The sequence below is a fragment of the Ranitomeya variabilis genome, chromosome 2, assembly GCF_051348905.1.
Source record: "Ranitomeya variabilis isolate aRanVar5 chromosome 2, aRanVar5.hap1, whole genome shotgun sequence".
NCBI classification, from domain to species: domain Eukaryota; kingdom Metazoa; phylum Chordata; class Amphibia; order Anura; family Dendrobatidae; genus Ranitomeya; species Ranitomeya variabilis.
The window spans coordinates 390,815,310-390,841,728 of NC_135233.1; the positions used below are offsets into that span (position 1 = coordinate 390,815,310).

General features: G+C 47.7%; 1 protein-coding gene and 1 long non-coding RNA gene across 5 annotated transcripts in view; one reads left to right on the top strand and one right to left on the bottom strand.

The window, feature by feature from the left end:
- LOC143806264 (connector enhancer of kinase suppressor of ras 2-like) overlaps positions 1-26,419 on the top strand; it is a 585,904-nt gene that overhangs the window by 531,151 nt on the left and 28,334 nt on the right. For 2 of the 3 annotated variants that reach the window (XM_077286470.1, XM_077286469.1), the window contains 3 exons: positions 6,273-6,307; positions 8,816-8,864; positions 26,248-26,296. In XM_077286470.1, coding sequence (XP_077142585.1) covers positions 6,273-6,307; positions 8,816-8,864; positions 26,248-26,296 — 133 coding nt within the window. The remainder of the gene's footprint in view (positions 1-6,272; positions 6,308-8,815; positions 8,865-26,247; positions 26,297-26,419) is intronic. The other variant, XM_077286471.1, reaches the window with a different exon arrangement.
- Positions 1-26,419, bottom strand: part of LOC143806267 (uncharacterized) — a 126,976-nt gene that overhangs the window by 61,786 nt on the left and 38,771 nt on the right. The gene's annotated exons all lie outside the window — the stretch shown is intronic.

Here is a 26,419-nt window from a genome sequence, read left to right on the forward strand (position 1 = left end):
AAGCAACGTTTTTCCAATCTTCTACTGTCCAATTTCGATGAGCTTGTACAAATTGTAGCCTCAGTTTCCTGTTCTTAGCTGAAAGGAGTGGTACCCGGAGTGGTCTTCTGCTGCTGTAGCCCATCTGCCTCAAAGTTCGACGCACTGTGCGTTCAGAGATGCTCTTAGGCCTACCTTGGTTGTAACGGGTGGCGATTTGAGTCACTGTTGCCTTTCTATCAGCTCGAACCAGTCTGCCCATTCTCCTCTGACCTCTGGCATCAACAAGGCATTTCCGCCCACAGAACTGCCGCTCACTGGATTTTTTTTCTTTTTCGGACCATTCTCTGTAAACCCTAGAGATGGTTGTGCGTGAAAATCCCAGTAGATCAGCAGTTTCTGAAATACTCAGACCAGCCCTTCTGGCACCAACAACCATGCCACGTTCAAAGGCACTCAAATCACCTTTCTTCCCCATACTGATGCTCGGTTTGAACTGCAGGAGATTGTCTTGACCATGTCTACATGCCTAAATGCACTGAGTTGCCGCCATGTGATTGGCTGATTAGAAATTAAGTGTTAACAAGAAGTTGGACAGGTGTACCTAATAAAGTGGCCGGTGAGTGTATATGTTAGTATATAGATTGGAGACACGGGGGTCAGCGCGTGCCCTAGTCCGCTAGCCGAAACTGCATGGACCAGGGATCATCCCACCGAACGCCCGCTTTCCTTTCCCGTGGGCATAATACTACTCAGACAACACAGGGTGAGGGTAAAACAGTGTGGTAATGCCTTATTGAACCACAAAACAGGCAAATAATATGAGGTAACGACAAGCTTAGGAAGATGACAGTCCATTCAGGTAGAAGGCCAGTTGACTGGAGGGTCACAACCTGGCTTCTCCAAAAATCTCCATGGAGCCAGGTGAATGGTAGGTCCCATAAGCTGGCATCCTGTAGAATGATAAATCTGTGTCTCTCGCAATGGAGCCATGATGTCTTGGCTGCTGTGTTATAAAGAGTCATCATTGCTCAATTATCGTGCATCTCTAGTCATCCAGGATAACAGCACAATGTGTTATATCAAATGTCAACTTACAAGTCAATATTACAGGCTTATACGAACAAAAGTCTGTTTTCTTGACCAAGCAGAAAGAAACACATAAATTCAAAAGCCAACATATAGATAACAGTCAATGACTCCTGGCTTACTGAAAATAGATGTCTGGCTAATTTAGATAAAATGCTCTGTCTTCTCAGCATACTTTCCAGGAGCATCATAATGAGGGGTGATAATTATTCAGCACAACCCCACACTACACAAGAGTCCAAGAGAGGCATCCAGCAAGATTCCTGCCCAGAGGATGCCCAGTGCGCAGACCATATGGCATCACCAGTGCGCAGACCGTATGGCTTCAACAGTGTGCAGACCAGATAGTGTCACCAGTGCGCAGACCGCATGGCGTCACCAGTGCGCAGACCGTATGGCCTCACCAGTGCGCAGACCGTATGGCCTCACCAGTGCGCAGACCGTATGGCCTCACCAGTGCGCAGACCGTATGGCGTCACCAGTGCGCAGACCGTATGGCGTCACCAGTGCGCAGACCGTATGGCATCACCAGTGCGCAGACCGTATGGCGTCACCAGTGCACAGACCAGATGACATCACTGCCCCTGTTATGTGACCTCTGCAGCGATGGAAGAGAAACAGCGAGATCCCCCAATGTAAGCAGCTGATCGCAGGGCACCCCAGATTCTGAGAAAGGGACCAGCTTTTGTACATAACCCTGTATTGTAATTTGGGGGGTGCTGTGTGCACTGCAGGGTCTGCAGAGGAGCAACATAAACCCCCAACTCTTCAGGTTTATGACCAGAATCTGTGATTCTGGTAATATAATATTCCTATATAGATGTAGAAATGTTTGCACAGCTGAAGGTTTGTTACAGTTGTCCAGTCTAGACAATCCTCCAACCACAGACCTCTCTCCTGCTCTGATATCCAGGCTGATTGCTATTAAAAGTGATGTCCCGGACTGAAATATTGAGGATCTCTCCTTAGAATTGGTCATCAATATCAGATCGGTAGGGGTCTGACAATTGTATAGGAGCTGAGCTGCAGTACCGAGAGAGGCCACTACGCAGGTTGTGGCGCTGTGCTGTTCCGCCTCTGTCCACTGTTCACATTCAGCGACTGATAACAGAAGGTTAGTGGGGTACCGGATGTCAGACCACCGCCTGTCAGGATAGATCATCATTATGTCAGTCATATACAACCCAGTAACTACGGTCATAATAGTCCGACAACTGTGTGAGTAGGCCTGGGTCATTGTGTTTCCATTCAAGGACAGTATACAGAGACCTTTGCATTTTTTATTTTTTTGTCATTATTTAAGATCTTGATATATCCTGAAAATGTCCCCATGTATCACCGTTATAATGGGCCCCGGCGTTCACCTCTGGATGCAACAAGGTTTTCATTCCCTGACAGCAAGCAGAGATCTGGAGCTCAGAGGCGATGAATCACATTTCATTTTAACAACTGCAGTTGGGACCCCGGCGCTTTACATTCTCGGGCCCCTGATAATCTTCCTGCGTGAGACCCCCAGGGTGGTGGCCATGGAATATTTGGACCTTATTTCCCCGCTGACACACCGGCCCCTTCTATTTCTGCGCGGTTTCCCCTTCGTGCTGCGCAGCTGATCACAGACACATGAAGAGTCCAATCTGTCAGAATGAATGTCAGTCCTCATCTGCTCATGGCCGCCGCCGTCCGGTGACACCGATCCGTCCTGACAGCTTTTATGTGGCACTAAAACAGCCATTAATGAAACTGTAATCATCCGAGCTGCGGCCGGGACACAGAAAACCAGCGAAAACTGAATTCTGCGATGCGCCCAGCGGGGATGTCAGCCGCTCTCAATCGTGCCCCGAAGACAATGACTTTGTTACGTGCGGAGAGAAAACACCGAAATAATACAGGATGGAAAGGGAAAATGACGGGATCCTAAAGGCCACAGGACGGAACGGGCACAAAGAGGAAACAAAGTAACAAAAGGACAAGCGGTCATGTTAAAGGAAAACTTCTAGAAAAGTCAAAAAAGATTTCCTTCAGTCCTTAAAATCAAGATCTCTGCTTGCTGTTATTGGATGAGAACATTATTATTTCTATTCAGTGGCTCCGGCCTCTCACACACAGCTGAGGGTCTGTTACAGTGTTCCCGGCGATCAGCCTGAACCTCAGATGGATTATCTGAACTGCTACATTGTAACAATCCATCAGAAGTGTAAGCAGGACTCTCTGACAAAGCAAGCACACTGCTCTCCTGAAGTACTCTGTGCTGCGGGAGCTGGCTCCTTCCATTGTCTATGATCTCACAAGATCAGCAGCCTCTGTTCCTGAAACACTCTGCGCTGTGGAATCAGCAATGTGATGGGGTAACAATGTATTTTGGAAGCTGTAATTTTGTGTATTTGTTTATCCCGCTGTGTGCCATAACGACAAGACCTTATAATACATCTGTCGGCATCTCTCGGATTATTACACTGCGCTGCCGTGCACTGGATACACAATCCTCATATTCCTCATATTTCCATCTCACGCCATCAGCTGCAATATACATTCAGCTTTATGGCATCAAGGTCTCTGTGGTAACCATGGCGGCTGCGGGGATGTCTTCACTAGCACCTCTTCATCACAGTTATGGGGCAGCGCTGCCCCCCGCGCCTGAGCGTCATCCCCACAACAATTCATATCGATATAATAACATACCGGAACCGATCATATAAAGTGACCATATTCCTAGGGAATACTCTAATAGAGCAATATGATATACATAAGAACCAGAAAAAAAAAAAAAAGCTTAAATTCCCAAATATAACTAAATAGTAATGATTAATCACAAAATGCCCAAAATAATTTGACAAAATATATCTTTATTACTAATTAAATATACACAGGGCAAAATAGTGTTCACAATAAAAAGCAAAAAACACTGGATCGATCTAATGAACAATGATGCAAACTGGCAGAGGAGGCAATCCATAAAAATGAGAGTACTCAAAGTGACCCCACATGTGTGCGTATAAAGGGGAGAGTAGCCATTTTAAAAGCATAATACACAATGGGCAGGATATAGATTATCCCTTACAAGGACATGCTCATTATTCAGTGTGGGGTAAACATACATCCCCGCATTCCTTAAGGGTTTAAATAAAGAAATAAAGTGCTAATAGTGCATAAATAGCCAAAGTAGTTATATCTCACCCATAGGATGCCAAACGCCGCTGCACAGATACCCCAACGCGCGTTTCGCTGCTGCTTCTTCGGGGGGCAGTCAATTCATATCGACCCTGAACGAGACATAAATGTAAGATGTCAAGTAACTGAGCGAAGAGAACACGGCCCCATTATATATGATATATACCAACCCCAGATTAACGGCACCAAATAGTGTTCTGTAATGTTACACGGACCGGACTGTACTCATTATAGAGCTGCACTCACTATTCTGCTGGTGCAGTCACTGTGTACATAGAATAGTGAGTGCAGCTCAGGGTTATAATACAGGATGTAACTCAGAATCAGTAATGTAATGTATGTACACAGTGACTGCACCAGCAGAATAGTGAGTGCAGCTCTGGAGAATAATATGGGATGTAACTCAGGATCAGTAATGTAATGTATGTACACAGTGACTGCACCAGCAGAATAGTGAGTGCAGCTCTGGGGTAAAATACAGGATGTAACTCAGGATCAGTAATGTATGTACACAGTGACTGCACCAGCAAAATAGTGAGTGCAGCTCTGGAGTATAATACAGGATGTAACTCAGGATCAGTAATGTAATGTATGTACACAGTGACTGCACCAGCAGAATAGTGAGTGCAGCTCTGGGGTAAAATACAGGATGTAACTCAGGATCAGTAATGTATGTACAGTGACTGCACCAGCAGAATAGTGAGTGCAGCTCTGGGGTAAAATACAGGATGTAACTCAGGATCAGTAATGTATGTACACAATGACTGCACCAGCAGAATAGTGAGTGCAGCTCTGGAGGATAATACAGGATGTAACTCAGGATCAGTAATGTAATGTATGTACACAGTGACTGCACCAGCAGAATAGTGAGTGCAGCTCTGGGCATAATACAGGATGTAACTCAGGATCAGTAATGTATATACACAGTGACTGCACCAGCAGAATAGTGAGTGCAGCTCTGGAGGATAATACAGGATGTAACTCAGGATCAGTAAAGTAATGAATGTACACAATGACTGCACCAGCAGAATAGTGAGTGCAGCTCGGGGGTATAATACAGGATGTAACTCAGGATCAGTAATGTAATGTATGTACACAGTGTCTGCACCAGCAGAATAGTGAGTGCAGCTCTGGGGTATAATACAGGATGTAACTCAGGATCAGTAATGTATGTACACAGTGACTGCACCAGCAGAATAGTGAGTGCAGCTCTGGAGTATAATACAGGATGTAACTCAGGATCAGTAATGCAATGTATGTACACAGTGACTGCACCAGCAGAATAGTGAGTGCAGCTCTGGGGTATAATACATTACATTACTGATCCTGAGTTACATCCTGTATTATACCCCAGAGCTGCACTCACTATTCTGCTGGTGCAGTCACTGTGTACATACATTACATTACTGATCCTGAGTTACATCCTGTATTATACTCCAGAGCTGCACTCACTATTCTGCTGGTGCAGTCACTGTGTACATACATTACATTACTGATCCTGAGTTACATCCTGTATGTACACCGTGACTGCAGCAGCAGAATAGTGAGTGCAGCTCTGGGGTATAATACAGGATGTAACTCAGGATCAGTAATGTAATGTATGTACACAGTGACTGCACCAGCAGAATAGTGAGTGCAGCTCCGGAGTATAATACAGGATGTAGCTCAGAATCAGTAATGTAATGTATGTACACAGTGACTGCACCAGCAGAATAGTGAGTTCAGCTCCGGAGTATAATACAGGATGTAGCTCAGAATCAGTATTGTAATGCACTTTTTTTGCCTCCTCTATATATTACTGGATGATGGGAGTTGGACGTTCGTACAATGTTCATTTTTCTCTAGTTCTGGGTTGTCTCTTGTGGTCGGCCATTTATCGTTCTGTTACATGTGACTTCTTTGTTGGTTTCTGTCTTTCGGTTCTTCACTTCCTGACTTTGCAGACCCCCCTCGCTCTGTCACTTTGTATCTATGATTCTGCTTCTTTTTCTCCTCCCATCACATTACTAAATGTTTTTCCATTTTCTCCTTCACAGAGAGCGGGTGACACAATCGGGGGCGACTCTGAGAGGTAATTCATCTTTATTATTATTTATCAGCCGCTTGCAGGATGTCAATTCAATGTATTACGGTCAAAAATACGGGGGAGGGGATGGAACAGAAGAAATAAATGACCTAATACACAGATCAGCGGTGAAATAAATGGCATCAATATCCAGCTGTATAATAATGTAATCCTGGAGGGCCGAGCGCTCGCTAAATGTGATACATTGTATCTAACCCACCATCACTAGATACCGGGATATGTATTGTGCTGTAGGTGTGAGGTGGTTCGGGGGCTCCACCTTTGTTATTTTGGGGTCACCCTAGGATAGCCACTCTTGGCCTCGGCTCATTCTGGTCCATTTCTCAGGTGTCCATCACTTGCCAGGACACAAGTTTCTCCTCTGAAAGTAAATGTAAGGAAAGTTCATATTCAGAGGCTGCAAGCAGAGATCTTGAAAACTAGAAGGAATTAAAACAGAAAATCTGTTGTAAACTCGAGCAACTTTTCATGATACAAAGAATGACATTTGTTTGATGGATCCGGGCAGAATTCTCCTTTAAGGGAAACTGGTCCAGATCTGCTGTCGGTTACATTGGACATAATGGGGCGGATCTGACCATGAAATATTCATTGCGCCCATGATGGCGGCCGTTCTTTTATTGTCTCGCTGTCCCTGGGGAGATCACAAGCAGCCCAGATACGGCTGGATGCGACAGTCGGAGGAGGAGCCGTGGATTACAATGTTACAGCGGCACTCCGCATCAATTATGGATCTCGTCTGCAAACTTTATCTAATTCATTATTCATCAGATTGTCATGAAACATTGACATTCCGGCAGAAATGGGGCATTAACGTCCTAATCAGACCGAGGGTCACACTGAGGGGAGAGGGATAAAGGAGGGGTCCGATAGCACGAGCTATACACGGGGACAGGGAAGACTGTCTGGTGAGATAAACAGAAAAAGTTCTCAAATGTCATTTATGTTTTCATTTATCACCATATTCAAGATCCCTGCTTGTTGTCAGTGACTTGTAACACTCATATATATTCGGAGGCTGAAAACCCATCATAATCTAATGCATCTCACAGCTGAGGGTTTGTCACAGATGAATCCTGTTCATACAATCCACAGCCTGAACCCCAGACTGATATGTTGCCTGCACTAATACATTGTAACAAACTATCAGTACAGGAGGGAAATTTGCAGCGCTGACATATGTACCAGAACACTGTCGTGTCTGTGTACGAGGGGAGAATTGGGATATGATAGGTAGATGTCGCTCAGCAGATTAGCACTTGGCAGGGGTGGAATTCCCCTTTAAGCTCAGAGATAACCGAACAGCAACTTCCAGGTTCCAGAAGGAAAAGATCGTAACCTCTCAGCCGGCGGAGCTGGTGACTACGGACACAAGAAAGCAGAAGTTGTCACTAAATCATTGATGTCCTGGGAAAGTTTTAGCAAAACTCCGGTCATTACTCTCATCAATATACAAGGATGATGGTGGTGAGGATGTGGATGATGGTGGTGGGGATGTGGATGATGGTGGTGGGGATGTGGATGATGGTGGTGGGGATGTGGATGATGGTGGTGGGGATGTGGATGATGGTGGTGGGGATGTGGATGATGGTGGTGAGGATGTGGATGATGGTGGTGAGGATGTGGATGATGGTGGTGGGGATGTGGATGATGGTGGTGAGGATGTGGATGATGGTGGTGGGGATGTGGATGATGGTGGTGGGGATGTGGATGATGGTGGTGGGGATGTGGATGATGGTGGGGATGTGGATGATGGTGGGGATGTGGATGATGGTGGTGGGGATGAGGATGATGGTGGTTATTATATTGATGGTGATAACTATTGTAATGATGATGTGGTGAAGATGATGATGATATTGAAGATGATGATGGTGGTGGTTATTTTATTGATGATTGTGATGTAGATAGTGATGATGAGGATGATGTTCTCGGCGCTGACAGGTCGCAGATCTCCGCAGTTTCGGGATGTGACCTGGAGGATATTCCCGACCAGCTCCAGATTTAGTCTAATTCTTATACAATTCCTCTGTTTTTCCTCCACACATACAGTAAATGTACCGTATTTATCATTGAGGGGTCGGACGAGACAACCAGGTGGAGGGTCCCGTGTCACCTCCTCATCCATAGACGATGCCCTGTACACATCTCTTCTCCATCCATCAACTCAATCACAATGAAGAACTTATAATGACAGATAACAGAGAACAGCAGCTGAGATTAGGGGAGAATAGAAATCAAACTTTTTATTTCCCGTTTTCTCTGTAATTATACATGAAGTTTAGTAACTTTGTCATCGCTACCTCTATACTCCAGTCACATCCAGAGCTGCTTTCAAAATTCCACTCCCATAATGCACTGCTCTGTTGTGACAGCTAAGAAGTGGGATATTTACTGCAGCTTTGGATGTGACTGGAGACAGGAAAATAAAAAGAAAATTGCTGGGGGTCATTTCTCTGGATGATTTATTTACTTTTTTTTTTCTTCTGATTTAAGGTACACGAGTTCTGCAGTAGAGCGACAAGGAACCACATCCATGAGGAAGGTACAGAGGATGTCTGCTCTAATGGTTAATGATAACGATCTGTTCAGGAGCAGACACAGACAGATAAGGGCCCCTGAGCAGGAACACTGTATGGGCCCCTGTGTAAGGACAGTATATGGGCCCCTGTGTAAGAACAGTATATGGGCCCCTGTAAAAAAGCAGTATATGGCCCCTGTGCAAGAGCAGTATATGGGCCCCTGTGCAAGAACAGTGTATGGGCCCCTGTGCAAGAGCAGTATATGGCCCCTGTGCAAGAGCAGTATATGGGCCCCTGTGCAAGAGCAGAATATGGGCCCCTGTGCAAGAGCAGTATATGGGTCCCTGTGCAAGAACAGTGTATGAGCCCCTGTGCAAGAACAGTATATGGGCCCCTGCGCAAGAACAGTGTATGGGCCCCTGTGCAAGAACAGTGTATGGGCTCCTGTGCAAGAACAGTATATGGGCCCCTGTGCAAGAACAGTATATGGGCCCCTGTGCTAGAGCAGTATATGGGCCCCTGTGCAAGAACAGTGTATGGGCCCCTGTGCAAGAGCAGTATATGGCCCCTGTGCAAGAGCAGTATATGGACCCCTGCGCAAGAGCAGTATATGGGCCCCTGTGCAAGAGCAGAATATGGGCCCCTGTGCAAGAGCAGTATATGGGTCCCTGTGCAAGAACAGTGTATGAGCCCCTGTGCAAGAACAGTATATGGGCCCCTGCGCAAGAACAGTGTATGGGCCCCTGCGCAAGAACAGTGTATGGGCCCCTGTGCAAGAACAGTGTATGGGCTCCTGTGCAAGAACAGTATATGGGCCCCTGTGCAAGAACAGTATATGGGCCCCTGTAAAAGAGCAGTATATGGGCCCCTGTGCGAGAACAGTATATGGGCCCCTGCGCAAGAGCAGTATATGGCCCCTGTGCGAGAACAGTATATGGGCCCCTGTGCGAGAACAGTATATGGGCCCCTGCACAAGAGCAGTATATGGGCCCCTGCGCAAGAACAGTATATGGGCCCCTGCGCAAGAACAGTATATGGGCCCCTGCGCAAGAACAGTATATGGACCCCTGCGCAAGAGCAGTATATGGGCCCCTGTGCAAGAGCAGTATATGGGCCCCTGTGCTAGAGCAGTATATGGGCCCCTGCACAAGAACAGTATATGGGCCCCTGCGCAAGAACAGAATATGGGCCCCTGTAAAAGAGTAGTATATGGACCCCTGCGCAAGAGCAGTATATGGCCCCTGTAAAAGAGCAGTATATGGCCCCTGTGCAAGAGCGGTACACTCACCGGCCACTTTATTAGGTACACCATGCTAGTAACGGGTTGGACCCCCTTTTGCCTTCAGAACTGCCTCAATTCTTCGTGGCATAGATTCAACAAGGTGCTGGAAGCATTCCTCAGAGATTTTGGTCCATATTGACATGATGGCATCACACAGTTGCCGCAGATTTGTCGGCTGCACATCCCAAAGATGCTCCATACAAGGCAGGATGGATCCATGCTTTCATGTTGTTTACGCCAAATTCTGACCCTACCATCCGAATGTCGCAGCAGAAATCGAGACTCATCAGACCAAGCAACGTTTTTCCAATCTTCTACTGTCCAATTTCGATGAGCTTGTACAAATTGTAGCCTCAGTTTCCTGTTCTTAGCTGAAAGGAGTGGTACCCGGTGTGGTCTTCTGCTGCTGTAGCCCATCTGCCTCAAAGTTCGACGCACTGTGCGTTCAGAGATGCTCTTAGGCCTACCTTGGTTGTAACGGGTGGCGATTTGAGTCACTGTTGCCTTTCTATCAGCTCGAACCAGTCTGCCCATTCTCCTCTGACCTCTGGCATCAACAAGGCATTTCCGCCCACAGAACTGCCGCTCACTGGATTTTTTTTCTTTTTCGGACCATTCTCTGTAAACCCTAGAGATGGTTGTGCGTGAAAATCCCAGTAGATCAGCAGTTTCTGAAATACTCAGACCAGCCCTTCTGGCACCAACAACCATGCCACGTTCAAAGGCACTCAAATCACCTTTCTTCCCCATACTGATGCTCGGTTTGAACTGCAGGAGATTGTCTTGACCATGTCTACATGCCTAAATGCACTGAGTTGCCGCCATGTGATTGGCTGATTAGAAATTAAGTGTTAACAAGAAGTTGGACAGGTGTACCTAATAAAGTGGCCGGTGAGTGTATATGGGCCCCTGTAAAAGAGCAGTATATGGGCCCCTGTGCAAGAGCAGTATATGGGCCCCTGTAAAAGAGCAGTATATGGCCCCTGTGCAAGAACAGTATATGGGCCCCTGTAAAAGAGCAGTATATGGGCCCCTGTAAAAGAGCAGTATATGGGCCCCTGTGCAAGAACAGTATATGGGCCCCTGTGCAAGAGCAGTATATGGGCCCCTGTAAAAGAGCAGTATATGGGCCCCTGTGCAAGAGCAGTATATGGCCCCTGTGCAAGAGCATTATATGAGCCCCTGTGCAAGAGCAGTATATGGGCCCCTGTAAAAGAGCAGTATATGGGCCCCTGTGCAAGAGCAGTATATGGCCCCTGTGCAAGAGCAGTATATGGGCCCCTGTGCAAGAGCAGAATATGGGCCCCTGTGCAAGAGCAGTATATGGGTCCCTGTGCAAGAACAGTGTATGAGCCCCTGTGCAAGAACAGTATATGGGCCCCTGCGCAAGAACAGTGTATGGGCCCCTGTGCAAGAACAGTGTATGGGCTCCTGTGCAAGAACAGTATATGGGCCCCTGTGCAAGAACAGTATATGGGCCCCTGTGCTAGAGCAGTATATGGGCCCCTGTGCAAGAACAGTGTATGGGCCCCTGTGCAAGAGCAGTATATGGCCCCTGTGCAAGAGCAGTATATGGACCCCTGCGCAAGAGCAGTATATGGGCCCCTGTGCAAGAGCAGAATATGGGCCCCTGTGCAAGAGCAGTATATGGGTCCCTGTGCAAGAACAGTGTATGAGCCCCTGTGCAAGAACAGTATATGGGCCCCTGCGCAAGAACAGTGTATGGGCCCCTGCGCAAGAACAGTGTATGGGCCCCTGTGCAAGAACAGTGTATGGGCTCCTGTGCAAGAACAGTATATGGGCCCCTGTGCAAGAACAGTATATGGGCCCCTGTAAAAGAGCAGTATATGGGCCCCTGTGCGAGAACAGTATATGGGCCCCTGCGCAAGAGCAGTATATGGCCCCTGTGCGAGAACAGTATATGGGCCCCTGTGCGAGAACAGTATATGGGCCCCTGCACAAGAGCAGTATATGGGCCCCTGCGCAAGAACAGTATATGGGCCCCTGCGCAAGAACAGTATATGGGCCCCTGCGCAAGAACAGTATATGGACCCCTGCGCAAGAGCAGTATATGGGCCCCTGTGCAAGAGCAGTATATGGGCCCCTGTGCTAGAGCAGTATATGGGCCCCTGCACAAGAACAGTATATGGGCCCCTGCGCAAGAACAGAATATGGGCCCCTGTAAAAGAGTAGTATATGGACCCCTGCGCAAGAGCAGTATATGGCCCCTGTAAAAGAGCAGTATATGGCCCCTGTGCAAGAGCGGTACACTCACCGGCCACTTTATTAGGTACACCATGCTAGTAACGGGTTGGACCCCCTTTTGCCTTCAGAACTGCCTCAATTCTTCGTGGCATAGATTCAACAAGGTGCTGGAAGCATTCCTCAGAGATTTTGGTCCATATTGACATGATGGCATCACACAGTTGCCGCAGATTTGTCGGCTGCACATCCCAAAGATGCTCCATACAAGGCAGGATGGATCCATGCTTTCATGTTGTTTACGCCAAATTCTGACCCTACCATCCGAATGTCGCAGCAGAAATCGAGACTCATCAGACCAAGCAACGTTTTTCCAATCTTCTACTGTCCAATTTCGATGAGCTTGTACAAATTGTAGCCTCAGTTTCCTGTTCTTAGCTGAAAGGAGTGGTACCCGGTGTGGTCTTCTGCTGCTGTAGCCCATCTGCCTCAAAGTTCGACGCACTGTGCGTTCAGAGATGCTCTTAGGCCTACCTTGGTTGTAACGGGTGGCGATTTGAGTCACTGTTGCCTTTCTATCAGCTCGAACCAGTCTGCCCATTCTCCTCTGACCTCTGGCATCAACAAGGCATTTCCGCCCACAGAACTGCCGCTCACTGGATTTTTTTTCTTTTTCGGACCATTCTCTGTAAACCCTAGAGATGGTTGTGCGTGAAAATCCCAGTAGATCAGCAGTTTCTGAAATACTCAGACCAGCCCTTCTGGCACCAACAACCATGCCACGTTCAAAGGCACTCAAATCACCTTTCTTCCCCATACTGATGCTCGGTTTGAACTGCAGGAGATTGTCTTGACCATGTCTACATGCCTAAATGCACTGAGTTGCCGCCATGTGATTGGCTGATTAGAAATTAAGTGTTAACAAGAAGTTGGACAGGTGTACCTAATAAAGTGGCCGGTGAGTGTATATGGGCCCCTGTAAAAGAGCAGTATATGGGCCCCTGTGCAAGAGCAGTATATGGGCCCCTGTAAAAGAGCAGTATATGGCCCCTGTGCAAGAACAGTATATGGGCCCCTGTAAAAGAGCAGTATATGGGCCCCTGTAAAAGAGCAGTATATGGGCCCCTGTGCAAGAACAGTATATGGGCCCCTGTGCAAGAGCAGTATATGGGCCCCTGTAAAAGAGCAGTATATGGGCCCCTGTGCAAGAGCAGTATATGGCCCCTGTGCAAGAGCATTATATGAGCCCCTGTGCAAGAGCAGTATATGGGCCCCTGTAAAAGAGCAGTATATGGGCCCCTGTGCAAGAGCAGTATATGGCCCCTGTGCAAGAGCAGTATATGGGCCCCTGTGCAAGAGCAGTATATGGGCCCCTGTGCAAGAACAGTATATGGGCCCCTGTAAAAGAGCAGTATATGGGCCCCTGTAAAAGAGCAGTATATGGGCCCCTGTGCAAGAACAGTATATGGGCCCCTGTGCAAGAACAGTATATGGGCCCCTGTGCAAAAACAGTATATGGGCCCCTGTGCAAGAACAGTATATGGGCCCCTGTGCAAGAACAGTATATGGGCCCCTGCGCAAGAGCAGTATATGGGCCCCTGTGCAAGAACAGTATATGGGCCCCTGCGCAAGAGCAGTATATGGGCCCCTGTGCAAGAACAGTATATGGGCCCCTGTAAAAGAGCAGTATATGGGCCCCTGTAAAAGAGCAGTATATGGGCCCCTGTGCTAGAGCAGTATATGGGCCCCTGCACAAGAACAGTATATGGGCCCCTGCGCAAGAACAGAATATGGGCCCCTGTAAAAGAGTAGTATATGGACCCCTGCGTAAAGAACAGTATATGGGCCCCTGTGCAAGAACAGTATATGGGCCCCTGTGCAAGAACAGTATATGGGCCCCTGTAAAAGAGTAGTATATGGCCCCTGTAAAAGAGTAGTATATGGACCCCTGCGCAAGAACAGTATATGGGCCCCTGTGCAAGAACAGTATATGGGCCCCTGCGCAAGAGCAGTATATGGGCCCCTGTGCAAGAACAGTATATGGGCCCCTGCGCAAGAGCAGTATATGGGCCCCTGTGCTAGGGCAGTATATGGGCCCCTGCACAAGAACAGTATATGGGCCCCTGCGCAAGAACAGAATATGGGCCCCTGTAAGAGAGTAGTATATGGACCCCTGCGCAAGAACAGTATATGGGCCCCTGCACAAGAGCAGTATATGGGCCCCTGTGCTAGAGCAGTATATGGGCCCCTGCACAAGAACAGTATATGGGCCCCTGCGCAAGAACAGAATATGGGCCCCTGTGTTGTGAATTTGGATTCTGGGCTCCCCCGGTGGCCGCTTGTGGAATTGGACTTGTCATCCTCTTTCCTGTTTCACCTGGTTCCATCAGTAGTGGGTGTCGCTATTTAAGCTCATTTCTCTGGTGGTTTCTTGCCGGTCAACAATGTTATCTGATGCCTCTCAGTGCTTGTTCCTGCTTCTGACAACTACTAGATAAGTTGGACTTTTGTCCATGTTTCGTTTGCCTATTTGTTCCAGTTCACAGCTGAAGTTTTGTTACTGTGTCTGGAAAGCTCTCGTTGATCAGGGATTGCTACTCTGGTGTTATGAGTTAATGCCAGAGTTTAAGGTAATCTCTGGATGGTGTTTTGTTAGTGTTTTTCTGCTGACCATGAAAGTATACTATCTGTCTTCTGCTATCTAGTAAGCGGACCTCAAATTTGCTAAGACTATTTTCCTGCTGCGTTTGTTGTTTCATCTGAACTCACCGTCATTATATGTGGGGGGCAACTGTCTTCTTTGGAATATTTCTCTAGAGGTGAGCCAGGTCTTATATTTCCCTCTGCTAGCTATTTAGGTCTTAGGCCAGAGCTGGGCATCTAGCAATAAATAGGAAATGCTACCTGGCTATTTCTGGTTGCGCGGCAGGCTTAGTTCATGGTCAGTATAGTTCCATCTTCCGAGAGCTTGTCCCTCTATAGGCTTGCTATGATCTCTGCTTGCAGAGATCATGACAGTTTGACCGGCCAGTAAAGTGTTAAAGACCCAGGTTGAGAAAGGAGAGTTATAAGAAGTCTGCTGGAATTTTTTTTTTTTTTTTTTTCCCTCCAGTTTGCCTTGCTGCAGTCTTTTTTCTCTCTCTCCTCCTCATCTCTGTATGGCTCTGTGTGCACCTGACAATAATGGATCTTCAGAGTGTAACTGCGGGTTTGAATAATCTCATCACGAAAGTACAAAATTTACAAGATTTTGTGGTACATGCTCCAGTATCTGAGCCGAGAATTCCTTTGCCGGAGTTCTTCACAGGGAATAGAGCTAGCTTCCAGAATTTCCGAAATAATTGTAAGCTTTATTTGTCCCTGAAGTCTCGTTCAGCTGGAGACCCTGCTCTGCAGGTTAGGATTGTGATTTCCTTGCTCAGGGGTGACCCTCAAGATTGGGCCTTCTCATTGCCAGCAGGGGATCCTGCGTTGCGCGATGTGGATGCGTTTTTTCTGGCCTTGGGCTTGCTTTATGAGGAACCTCATTTGGAACTTCAGGCAGAAAAAACTTTGATGGCACTATCTCAGGGGCAAGACGAAGCTGAGGTTTACTGCCAAAAATTCCGTAAATGGTCTGTGCTTACTCAGTGGAATGAGTGCGCCTTGGCGGCAACTTTCAGAGAAGGTCTCTCTGATGCCGTTAAGGATGTTATGGTGGGGTTCCCTGTGCCTGCAGGTCTGAATGAGTCCATGACAATGGCTATTCAGATTGATAGGCGTCTGCGGGAGCGCAAACCGGTGCACCATCTGGCGGTGTCTATGGAAAAGACGCCAGAAAGTATGCAGTGTGATAGAATTCTGTCCAGGAGCGAGCGACAGAATTTTAGACGGAAGAATGGATTGTGCTTCTATTGTGGGGATTCTACTCATGTTATATCAGCATGCTCTAGGCGTACAAAGAAGCTTGATAAGTCTGTTTCCATTGGCACCATTCAGTCTAAGTTTATTTTGTCTGTAACCCTGATTTGCTCTTTGTCATCCATTGTCACGGACGCCTATGTTGACTCTGGCGCCGCTCTGAGTCTTATGGATTGGTCCTTTGCCAATCGTTGTGGTTTTGATTTAGAGCCTTTGGAGACTCTTATTCCTCTGAAGGGGATTGACTCCACCCCATTGGCTAATAATAAACCACAATACTGGACACAAGTAACCATGCGTATCAATCCGGATCACCAGGAGATTATTCGTTTCCTGGTGCTGTATAATTTACATGACGATTTGGTACTGGGATTGCCATGGTTGCAGTCTCACAATCCAGTCTTGGACTGGAGAGCAATGTCTGTGTTGAGCTGGGGATGTAAGGGTATTCATGGGGACTTACCTTTGGTTTCTATTTCGTCGTCCATTCCCTCTGAAGTCCCTGAGTTCCTCTCAGATTATCAAGACGTCTTTGACGAACCCAAGCTTGGGTCGTTACCTCCGCACCGTGAGTGCGATTGTGCCATAGATTTGATACCGGGTTGCAAATATCCAAAGGGTCGTTTGTTTAATCTGTCCGTGCCGGAACATGCTGCTATGCGGGAATATATAAAGGAGTCTTTGGAAAAGGGACATATTCGTCCATCTTCTTCTCCCTTGGGAGCTGGGTTTTTCTTTGTCTCAAAAAAGGACGGCTCTTTGAGACCATGTATTGATTATCGGCTTCTGAATAAGATCACTGTTAAGTACCAATACCCATTGCCATTGCTTACTGATTTGTTTGCTCGTATAGAGGGTGCTAAGTGGTTCTCTAATATTGATCTTCGTGGGGCGTATAATTTGGTGCGGATCAGGCAGGGGGATGAGTGGAAGACCGCATTTAATACGCCCGAGGGCCACTTTGAGTATTTGGTCATGCCTTTTGGTCTTTCTAATGCCCCTTCAGTTTTCCAGTCTTTTATGCATGATATTTTCCGCGATTTTCTGGATAAATTTATGATAATATATCTGGATGATATTCTGATTTTTTCTGATGACTGGGACTCTCATGTCCAGCAGGTCAGGAGAGTTTTTCAGGTTCTGCGGTCTAATTCTTTATGTGTGAAGGGGTCTAAGTGCGTTTTTGGGGTCCAGAAAATTTCCTTTTTGGGGTATATTTTTTCTCCCTCTTCCATTGAGATGGATCCCGTCAAGGTGCAAGCTATTTGTGACTGGACTCAGCCCTCCTCTCTTAAGGGTCTTCAGAGATTTTTGGGCTTTGCCAACTTTTACCGTCGATTTATTGCTGGTTTTTCGGATGTCGTTAAACCACTGACTGATTTGACCAGACATGGCGCTGATGTTGCTAATTGGTCCCCTCATGCTGTAGAGGCCTTTCAGGAGCTTAAGCACCGTTTTGCCTCTGCCCCTGTGTTACGTCAGCCTGATGTGAATCTGCCTTTTCAGGTTGAGGTTGACGCTTCGGAGATCGGAGCTGGGGCAGTGTTGTCGCAGAAAGGTTCCGACTGCTCCGTCATTAGGCCTTGTGCCTTCTTTTCTCGCAAATTTTCGCCCGCAGAGCGGAATTATGATGTTGGGAATAGGGAGCTTTTGGCCATGAAGTGGGCGTTTGAGGAGTGGCGCCATTGGCTAGAGGGGGCTAAGCATCAGGTGGTGGTATTGACTGACCACAAAAATTTGATTTATCTTGAGACTGCCAGGCGCCTGAATCCTAGACAGGCGCGCTGGTCTTTATTTTTTTCTCGCTTTAATTTTGTGGTGTCATACCTACCGGGTTCTAAGAATGTTAAGGCAGATGCCCTTTCTAGGAGTTTTGACCCGGACTCTCCTGGTAATACTGAACCCACAGGTATCCTTAGGGAGGGAGTAATTTTGTCGGCCGTTTCTCCTGATCTGCGGCGGTCCTTGCAAGAGTTTCAGGCGGATAGACCGGATCGTTGTCCGCCTGATAGACTGTTTGTTCCGGATGATTGGACCAGTAGAGTCATCTCTGAGGTACATTCTTCTGCATTGGCAGGTCATCCCGGAATTTTTGGTACCAGGGATTTGGTGGCAAGATCCTTCTGGTGGCCTTCCCTGTCACGAGATGTGCGAGTCTTTGTGCAGTCATGTGACATTTGTGCTCGGGCCAAGTCTTGTAGTTCTCGGGCTAGCGGACTGCTGTTGCCCTTGCCTATTCCTAAGAGGCCTTGGACACACATCTCGATGGATTTTATTTCAGATCTGCCTGTTTCCCAGAAGATGTCTGTCATCTGGGTGGTCTGTGACCGTTTCTCTAAAATGGTCCATTTGGTTCCTCTGCCCAAGTTGCCTTCTTCTTCTGAGTTGGTTCCTCTGTTTTTTCAGAATGTTGTCCGATTGCACGGTATTCCTGAGAATATTGTTTCTGACAGAGGTACCCAATTTGTGTCTAGATTTTGGCGGGCATTCTGTGCTAGGATGGGCATAGATTTGTCTTTTTCATCTGCTTTTCACCCTCAGACTAATGGCCAGACCGAGCGGACTAATCAGACCCTGGAGACATATCTGAGGTGTTTTGTCTCTGCTGACCAGGATGATTGGGTTGCTTTTTTGCCATTGGCAGAGTTCGCCCTCAATAATCGGGCCAGCTCTTCCACCTTGGTGTCCCCGTTTTTCTGTAATTCGGGGTTTCACCCTCGATTTTCCTCCGGTCAGGTGGAATCCTCGGATTGTCCTGGAGTGGATGCGGTGGTGGAGAGATTGCATCACATCTGGGGGCAGGTTATGGACAATTTGAAGTTGTCCCAGGAGAAGACTCAGCGTTTTGCCAACCGTCATCGTCGTGTTGGTTCTCGGCTTTGTGTTGGAGATTTGGTCTGGTTGTCTTCTCGTTTTGTCCCTATGAGGGTCTCTTCTCCTAAGTTTAAACCTCGGTTCATCGGCCCTTATAGAATATTGGAGATTCTTAATCCTGTTTCTTTCCGTTTGGACCTCCCTGCGTCCTTTTCCATTCATAACGTTTTTCATCGGTCGTTATTGCGCAGGTATGAGGTGCCTGTTGTACCTTCAGTTGAGCCTCCTGCTCCGGTGTTGGTTGAGGGTGAGTTGGAGTACGTTGTGGAGAAAATTTTGGACTCTCGTGTTTCCAGACGGAGACTCCAGTATCTGGTCAACTGGAAGGGTTACGGCCAGGAGGATAATTCTTGGGTCAATGCATCTGATGTTCATGCTTCTGATCTTGTTCGTGCCTTCCATAGGGCTCATCCTGGTCGCCCTGGTGGATCTGGTGAGGGTTCGGTGCCCCCTCCTTGAGGGGGGGGTACTGTTGTGAATTTGGATTCTGGGCTCCCCCGGTGGCCGCTTGTGGAATTGGACTTGTCATCCTCTTTCCTGTTTCACCTGGTTCCATCAGTAGTGGGTGTCGCTATTTAAGCTCATTTCTCTGGTGGTTTCTTGCCGGTCAACAATGTTATCTGATGCCTCTCAGTGCTTGTTCCTGCTTCTGACAACTACTAGATAAGTTGGACTTTTGTCCATGTTTCGTTTGCCTATTTGTTCCAGTTCACAGCTGAAGTTTTGTTACTGTGTCTGGAAAGCTCTCGTTGATCAGGGATTGCTACTCTGGTGTTATGAGTTAATGCCAGAGTTTAAGGTAATCTCTGGATGGTGTTTTGTTAGTGTTTTTCTGCTGACCATGAAAGTATACTATCTGTCTTCTGCTATCTAGTAAGCGGACCTCAAATTTGCTAAGACTATTTTCCTGCTGCGTTTGTTGTTTCATCTGAACTCACCGTCATTATATGTGGGGGGCAACTGTCTTCTTTGGAATATTTCTCTAGAGGTGAGCCAGGTCTTATATTTCCCTCTGCTAGCTATTTAGGTCTTAGGCCAGAGCTGGGCATCTAGCAATAAATAGGAAATGCTACCTGGCTATTTCTGGTTGCGCGGCAGGCTTAGTTCATGGTCAGTATAGTTCCATCTTCCGAGAGCTTGTCCCTCTATAGGCTTGCTATGATCTCTGCTTGCAGAGATCATGACACCCCTGTAAAAGAGTAGTATATGGACCCCTGCGCAAGAACAGTATATGGGCCCCTGCGCAAGATCAGTATATGGGCCCCTGTGCTAGAGCAGTATATGGGCCCCTGCACAAGAACAGTATATGGGCCCCTGTGCTAGAGCAGTATATGGGCCCCTGCACAAGAACAGTATATGGGCCCCTGCGCAAGAACAGAATATGGGCCCCTGTAAAAGAGTAGTATATGGACCCCTGTAAAAGAGCAGTATATGGGCCCCTGTGCAAGAGCAGTATATGGGCCCCTGCGCAAGAACAGAATATGGGCCCCTGTAAAAGAGTAGTATATGGACCCCTGTAAAAGAACAGTATATGGGCCCCTGTGCAAGAACAGTATATGGGCCCCTGTAAAAGAGCAGTATATGGGCCCCTGTGCAAGAGCAGTATATGGGCCCCTGTAAAAGAGCAGTATATGGGCCCCTGTGCAAGAACAGAATATGGGCCCCTGTAAAAGAGTAGTATATGGACCCCTGTAAAAGAGCAGTATATGGGCCCCTGTGCAAGAACAGTATATGGGCCCCTGTGCAAGAACAGTATATGGGCCCCTGTAAAAGAGCAGTATATGGGCCCCTGTGCAAGAGCAGTATATGGGCCCCTGTAAAAGAGCAGTATATGGGTCCCTGTGCAAGAGCAGTATATGGGCCCCTGTGCAAGAACAGTATATGGGCCCCTGTGCAAGAGCAGTATATGGGCCCCTGTAATAGAGCAGTATATGGGCCCCTGTACGGTAGCAGCATATGGCTCCTGTGTAGTTCAATATCTCATCATAATGCACAATTCCACCTGCTTTGGAGATGGTAGTGGCCCCCTGAACTCTTGGGCCCCTGGGCAGCTGCACAAGTTGCATCAATGGTCAGTCCGCCCCTGGGTGATTACAATGATCCGCCGATTACAATGATCCGGTGATTGCAATGTTCCGGTGATTACAGTGATCTGGTGATTACAGTGATCCAGAGGTTACAGTGATCCAGAGATTACAATGATCCGGTGGTTACAGTGATCCAGTGATTACAGTGATTATAGTGATCTGGTGATTACAATGATCCTGTGATCACAGTGATTACAATGATCCTGTGATCAGTGATCCGGTGATTACACTGATCCGGTGATTACACTGATCCAGTGATTACACTGATCCGGTGATTACAGTGATCCGGTGACTACAGTGATCTGTTGATTGCAGTGATCCGGTGAGTACAGTGATCTGGAGACTACACTGATCTGGTGAATACACTGATGCGGTGATTACAGTGATCTGGAGATTACACTGATCCAGTGATTACAGTGATCTGGTGATTACCCTGATCTGGTGATTAGTGATCTGGTGATTGCAGTGATCCGGAGATTACAGTGATCTGGAGATTACTGATAGTTGATTACAGTGATCAAGTAATTACAAGGATCTGGTGATTACAGTGATCTAGTGATTACAAGAATCTGGTGATTACAGTGATCCAGTGATTACATGGATCTGGTGATTACAAGGATCTGGTGATTACACTGATCTGGTGATTACAAGGATCTGGTGATTACAGGGATCTGGTGATTACAGGGATCTCATGATTACACTGATCCGGTGATTACACTGATCCATTGACTGCAGTGATCCGGTGATTACACTGATCTGGTGATTACAGTGATCCGGTGATTACAGTCATCCGGTGATTACAGTGATCTCATGATTATACTGATCCTTTGATTGCAGTGATCTGGTGATTAGAGTGATCTGGTGATTACAGTGATCCGGTGATTACAGTGTTCCGGTGATTACAATGATGTGATTACTGTGATCTGCTGACCATATTCGCACTGCATTGGATACTTGTTTGCTCCTGCTTGTCCTTCAGCCTCGCTACTGCTGCTCCTCTGCGTCCAGCTGTGATCGGACGCTGTGCAGGGAGCGGCCTGACATGTCGTCCTCGGCCTCCATTGTGAAGCAGGCAGGCGGCAGTAACGTGCTAAGTGCTGCTCCGAACATCAGTTCATGCAGAAGGAGATCAGTCTCGCTGGAAGGTCGACGAAAGGGAAGGAAATCACAAGCGTCTTATGTAACCGCAGTGGCCGCCGTCCATCAGATCTGATCTCTGTCACGGCTTAAAGGGACACAGCAGAGACCTGTATATCAGTGATGTCATCACCAGGGGGCGGGGCTGACAACCTCACGCACCATGTACAGGCCAGTTGTCCACGGTAATAGATGAACGCTGCATTCATTTGCTGGCGGAGTCCTGATGCCGGGTTCCCCGTGTTTTCCGCCCCTCGCGGAGGATTTGGCGTTCGCCGTCTCGTGTAAGTTATTGTTATTAGGGGGTCTCTGCTGTAATTCTAGGATGAGCGCAGCGGGCGGCTCCTGCAGCGGGATCACTTTATTTTCATTAGTTTTCCGTCCGTCGCGTCGCCGGATTGATGTTCCTATAATGTATTTTGTAGATTAGGTGGAAAGTCGCAGATAACGCCGGGTAGATGGAGGGGAGATATAACGCGGCGTCTGTCCACCCCGGGCAGCAACATAATGAAAAGCGCAATATTGTATCAGCGGGTAACAAGAATCAAGGCTTGATAAGAACAATATGCTCCGCACGGAGAATTACACCGACGTCCGAACATCCGGATAATCCTGAAACCGCAGAAATACTCGAGAAACAGAGCAGCGACTGATCCTGGCCTGTAGGGGGAGCTCAGCACCCCACATTACAGCTTTGTGACAACTTCATCTACAGACTGTGGTGCAGAACGTGTCCAGATTGTCAGGACAGAAGGCGAAGAGTTAAAGTATCACAAGATTCCAGGATCTGATCCACACTACAGAACAAGGGGGTCAACCCCGACATTTCCTGATGGTCAGGTGGTGCAAGGCCATGCTGGGAGTTGTAGTTTCACAGCAGCTGGAGAGCACTACAGGATAATGTGGTGACAGGCAGTGTTGTCATAGTCACAGCAGCTGCTCCTGGTATATGACCGTTGACCGCCGGGGCCTGATGGCTGACCTAGGCCGATACCCACAGGAGCCAGGGCCTCATGGCTGACCTAGGCTGATACCTGCAGGAGCTGGGGCCTGATGGCTGACCCAGGCCGATACCTGCAAAATTCGGGGCCTGATGGCTGACCCAGGCCGAAACCCGCAGGAGCTGGGGCCTGATGGCTGACCCAGGTCAATACTCGCAAAATCCGGGGCCTCATGGTTGACCCAGGACGATACCCTCAGGAGCCGGGGCCTGATGATTGACCCAGGCCAACACCCGCAGAAGCTGGGGCCTGATGGCTGACCCTGGTCGATACCCGCAGGAGCTGGGGCCTGATGGCTGACCCAGGTCGATACCCGCAAGAGCTGGGGCCTGATGGCTGACCCAGGCCGATACCTGCAAAATCCGGGGCCTGATGGCTGACCCAGGCCGATACCCACAGGAGCTGGGGCCTGATGGCTGACCCAGGCCGATACCCGCAGGAGCTGGGGCCTGCTCGCTGACCCTGGCCGATACCCGCAGGAGCTGGGGCCTGATGACTGACCCAGGCCGATACCCACAGGAGCCAGGACCTCATGGTTGACCCAGGACGATACCCTCAGGAGCCAGGGCCTGATGATTGACCCAGGCCAACACCCGCAGAAGCTGGGGCCTGATGGCTGACCCTGGTCGATACCCGCAGGAGCTGGGGCCTGATGGCTGACCCAGGCCGATACCCACAGGAGCCGGGGCCTCATGGTTGACCCAGGACGATACCCTCAGGAGCCGGGGCCTGATGATTGACCCAGGCCGACACCCGCCGAAGCTGGGGCCTGATGGCTGACCCTGGCCGATACCCGCAGGAGCCGGGGCCTCATGGTTGACCCAGGACGATACCCTCAGGAGCCGGGGCCTGATGATTGACCCAGGACGATACCCTCAGGAGCCGGGGCCTGATGATTGACCCAGGCCGACACCCGCAGAAGCTGGGGCCTGATGGCTGACCCTGGCCAATACCCGCAGGAGCCGGGGCCTCATGGATGACCCAGGCCAATACCCGCAGGAGCCGGGGCCTCATGGATGACCCAGGCCGATACCTGCAGAAGCTGGGGCCTGATGACTGACCCAGGCCAATACCCGCAGGAGCCGGGGCCTGCTGACTGACCCATGCCGATACCCGCAGGAGCCGGGGCCTCATGGCTGACCCTGGCCGATACCCTCAGGAGTCAGGATGAATGTCTTCATAAATGGTTTACAATCTGCCGTCACTTTGAGAAATGCTCTCGTAATTGCACCACTTTGAACGACTAAATTGTATCAGTAATTAACGGCGGCTTCATTGTTTGCTGTAATGAGCGGAGGATACGCGGGAGATGAAGGCGGATAATTAGATGCATCCGAAACGGCAAGACTCAGAAGAGACTCAAGACTCTTTAAAAGATACCGAAGACTTCAAGAGCAGCGCTCCTCACCGCTCCCACTAATCAGTCAGTCGCTGGCAGTAATCTCCATGTAATGTGCGGTAACTGTGAACCCCCCTCCATACTTCCCTTATCTTGTACTGGTCCCAAAATGTGTCACATTTTACACTCCAGTGACAACCAAAGCTGCATTCACAAATCTGCTTTTATATCAAGTCTTATTACCCAGTCACCTTCAGAGCTGCACTAACAATTCAGCTGTTATACTGTATGATTTCTTATACTCCAGTCACCTTCATTTACCTTTCTGATATTATGTGGTCTTATACTCTAGTCACAACCAAAGCTACATTTAAAATCCTGTTGTTATATCAAGTCTTGTACTTCAGTCACCTTTAGAGCTGCACTCATAATTCAGCTGTTATATGATTTCTTATACTCCGTCACAACCAAAGCTGCATTTCCAAGTAATCTATTAAATCAAGTCTTATACTCCAGTCACATTCAGGGCAGCATTTACAATTCTTTGGCTTACTCTTGACACCCGTCCATGTCTTATCTTTTACTGATGCTAAATTATCTTATGCTTTACTCCAATCCCTTCCAAAGCTGTGTCGAAACTTTGGCTGCTTACCTCTAATTAATTTTCCTCGATATCTGTACAGATGGCTGCACAATGCCGTCACTTTAGAAACTTTTCGCACTTTTTAAAAAGTCTGTAGAAAAAGTGGCGTCGTGAAATGCAGGCGGCAGATTTATTACAACGTGCGCCATTTTTTGTAACGCTGAGATCGGGTAACCGCACAACTCAACTCCAATCCATACTGTAGAGTTCTCTGGTACCGAGAAAGTGGCAACATTATGAATGCAGCTCTGGGAGTGACTAGAGCATAATGTTACGTATATCAGGATCAATATATAACCTCTCCAAACCATTATTATAAGTATGCAGGACGATGTGCAAATCTACACCTATATGCTAATTGCATATTAGAAATCTTAGCGACTCAACATTAGCAATATATAGAAAAAAAGAACTGAGTCATAGCTAATTATAGAAAATACAAAATTGTTTTTATTAATGCCAAATAGTACACAAAAACAGATAAATATAAAAGGAGCACGTGTAAAACAGTCAAATGGACTAAAAATAAACACTGGGTCAGTGATACAAAGATCCCAAGATATCAGGTGCCGGCTACAGAGCTGTACATCATGGGCAAATAGAGGTTTGGATGTGTCACCATATAGGTAATAATAAGAAAAAAAGAAAAAGGGGGCAGATGTAACTAGGTGCTTTAAAGAACAGGATATTCCTATAGGTGCTTAATTGCTACCCCTGGATAAATCACAACACCTATACTGCCTTCATATTTCTGGTAAAACAGTAAACATTGGTGGCACAAAGAAACAGAATGTAAAAGGTCTAAGTCAAATTACATTACCCGTCATGATGCAGAGCACTGGAGCCGGGACCAATTCCCCTAATCAGGATCAGCAATAGACAAGTAAAGTGTAACATGTCATTATGTTATTACAGACGCGTTTTTTTTTTCTCTCCCGCAGTCTTTCCATTATGCATCGCTGAGGGTCAAAACCAAAAAAAGATCAAAAGGTAAAAAAAACTTGATGAAATTTCTTTAAAATAAATTTGTGAGGTTCGTGGAATGCCGACTGCTAATCGGCTTTGGTTCGGGATATGTCCGATATCTGGGAATGAAGCACAATGTCGCCTTTA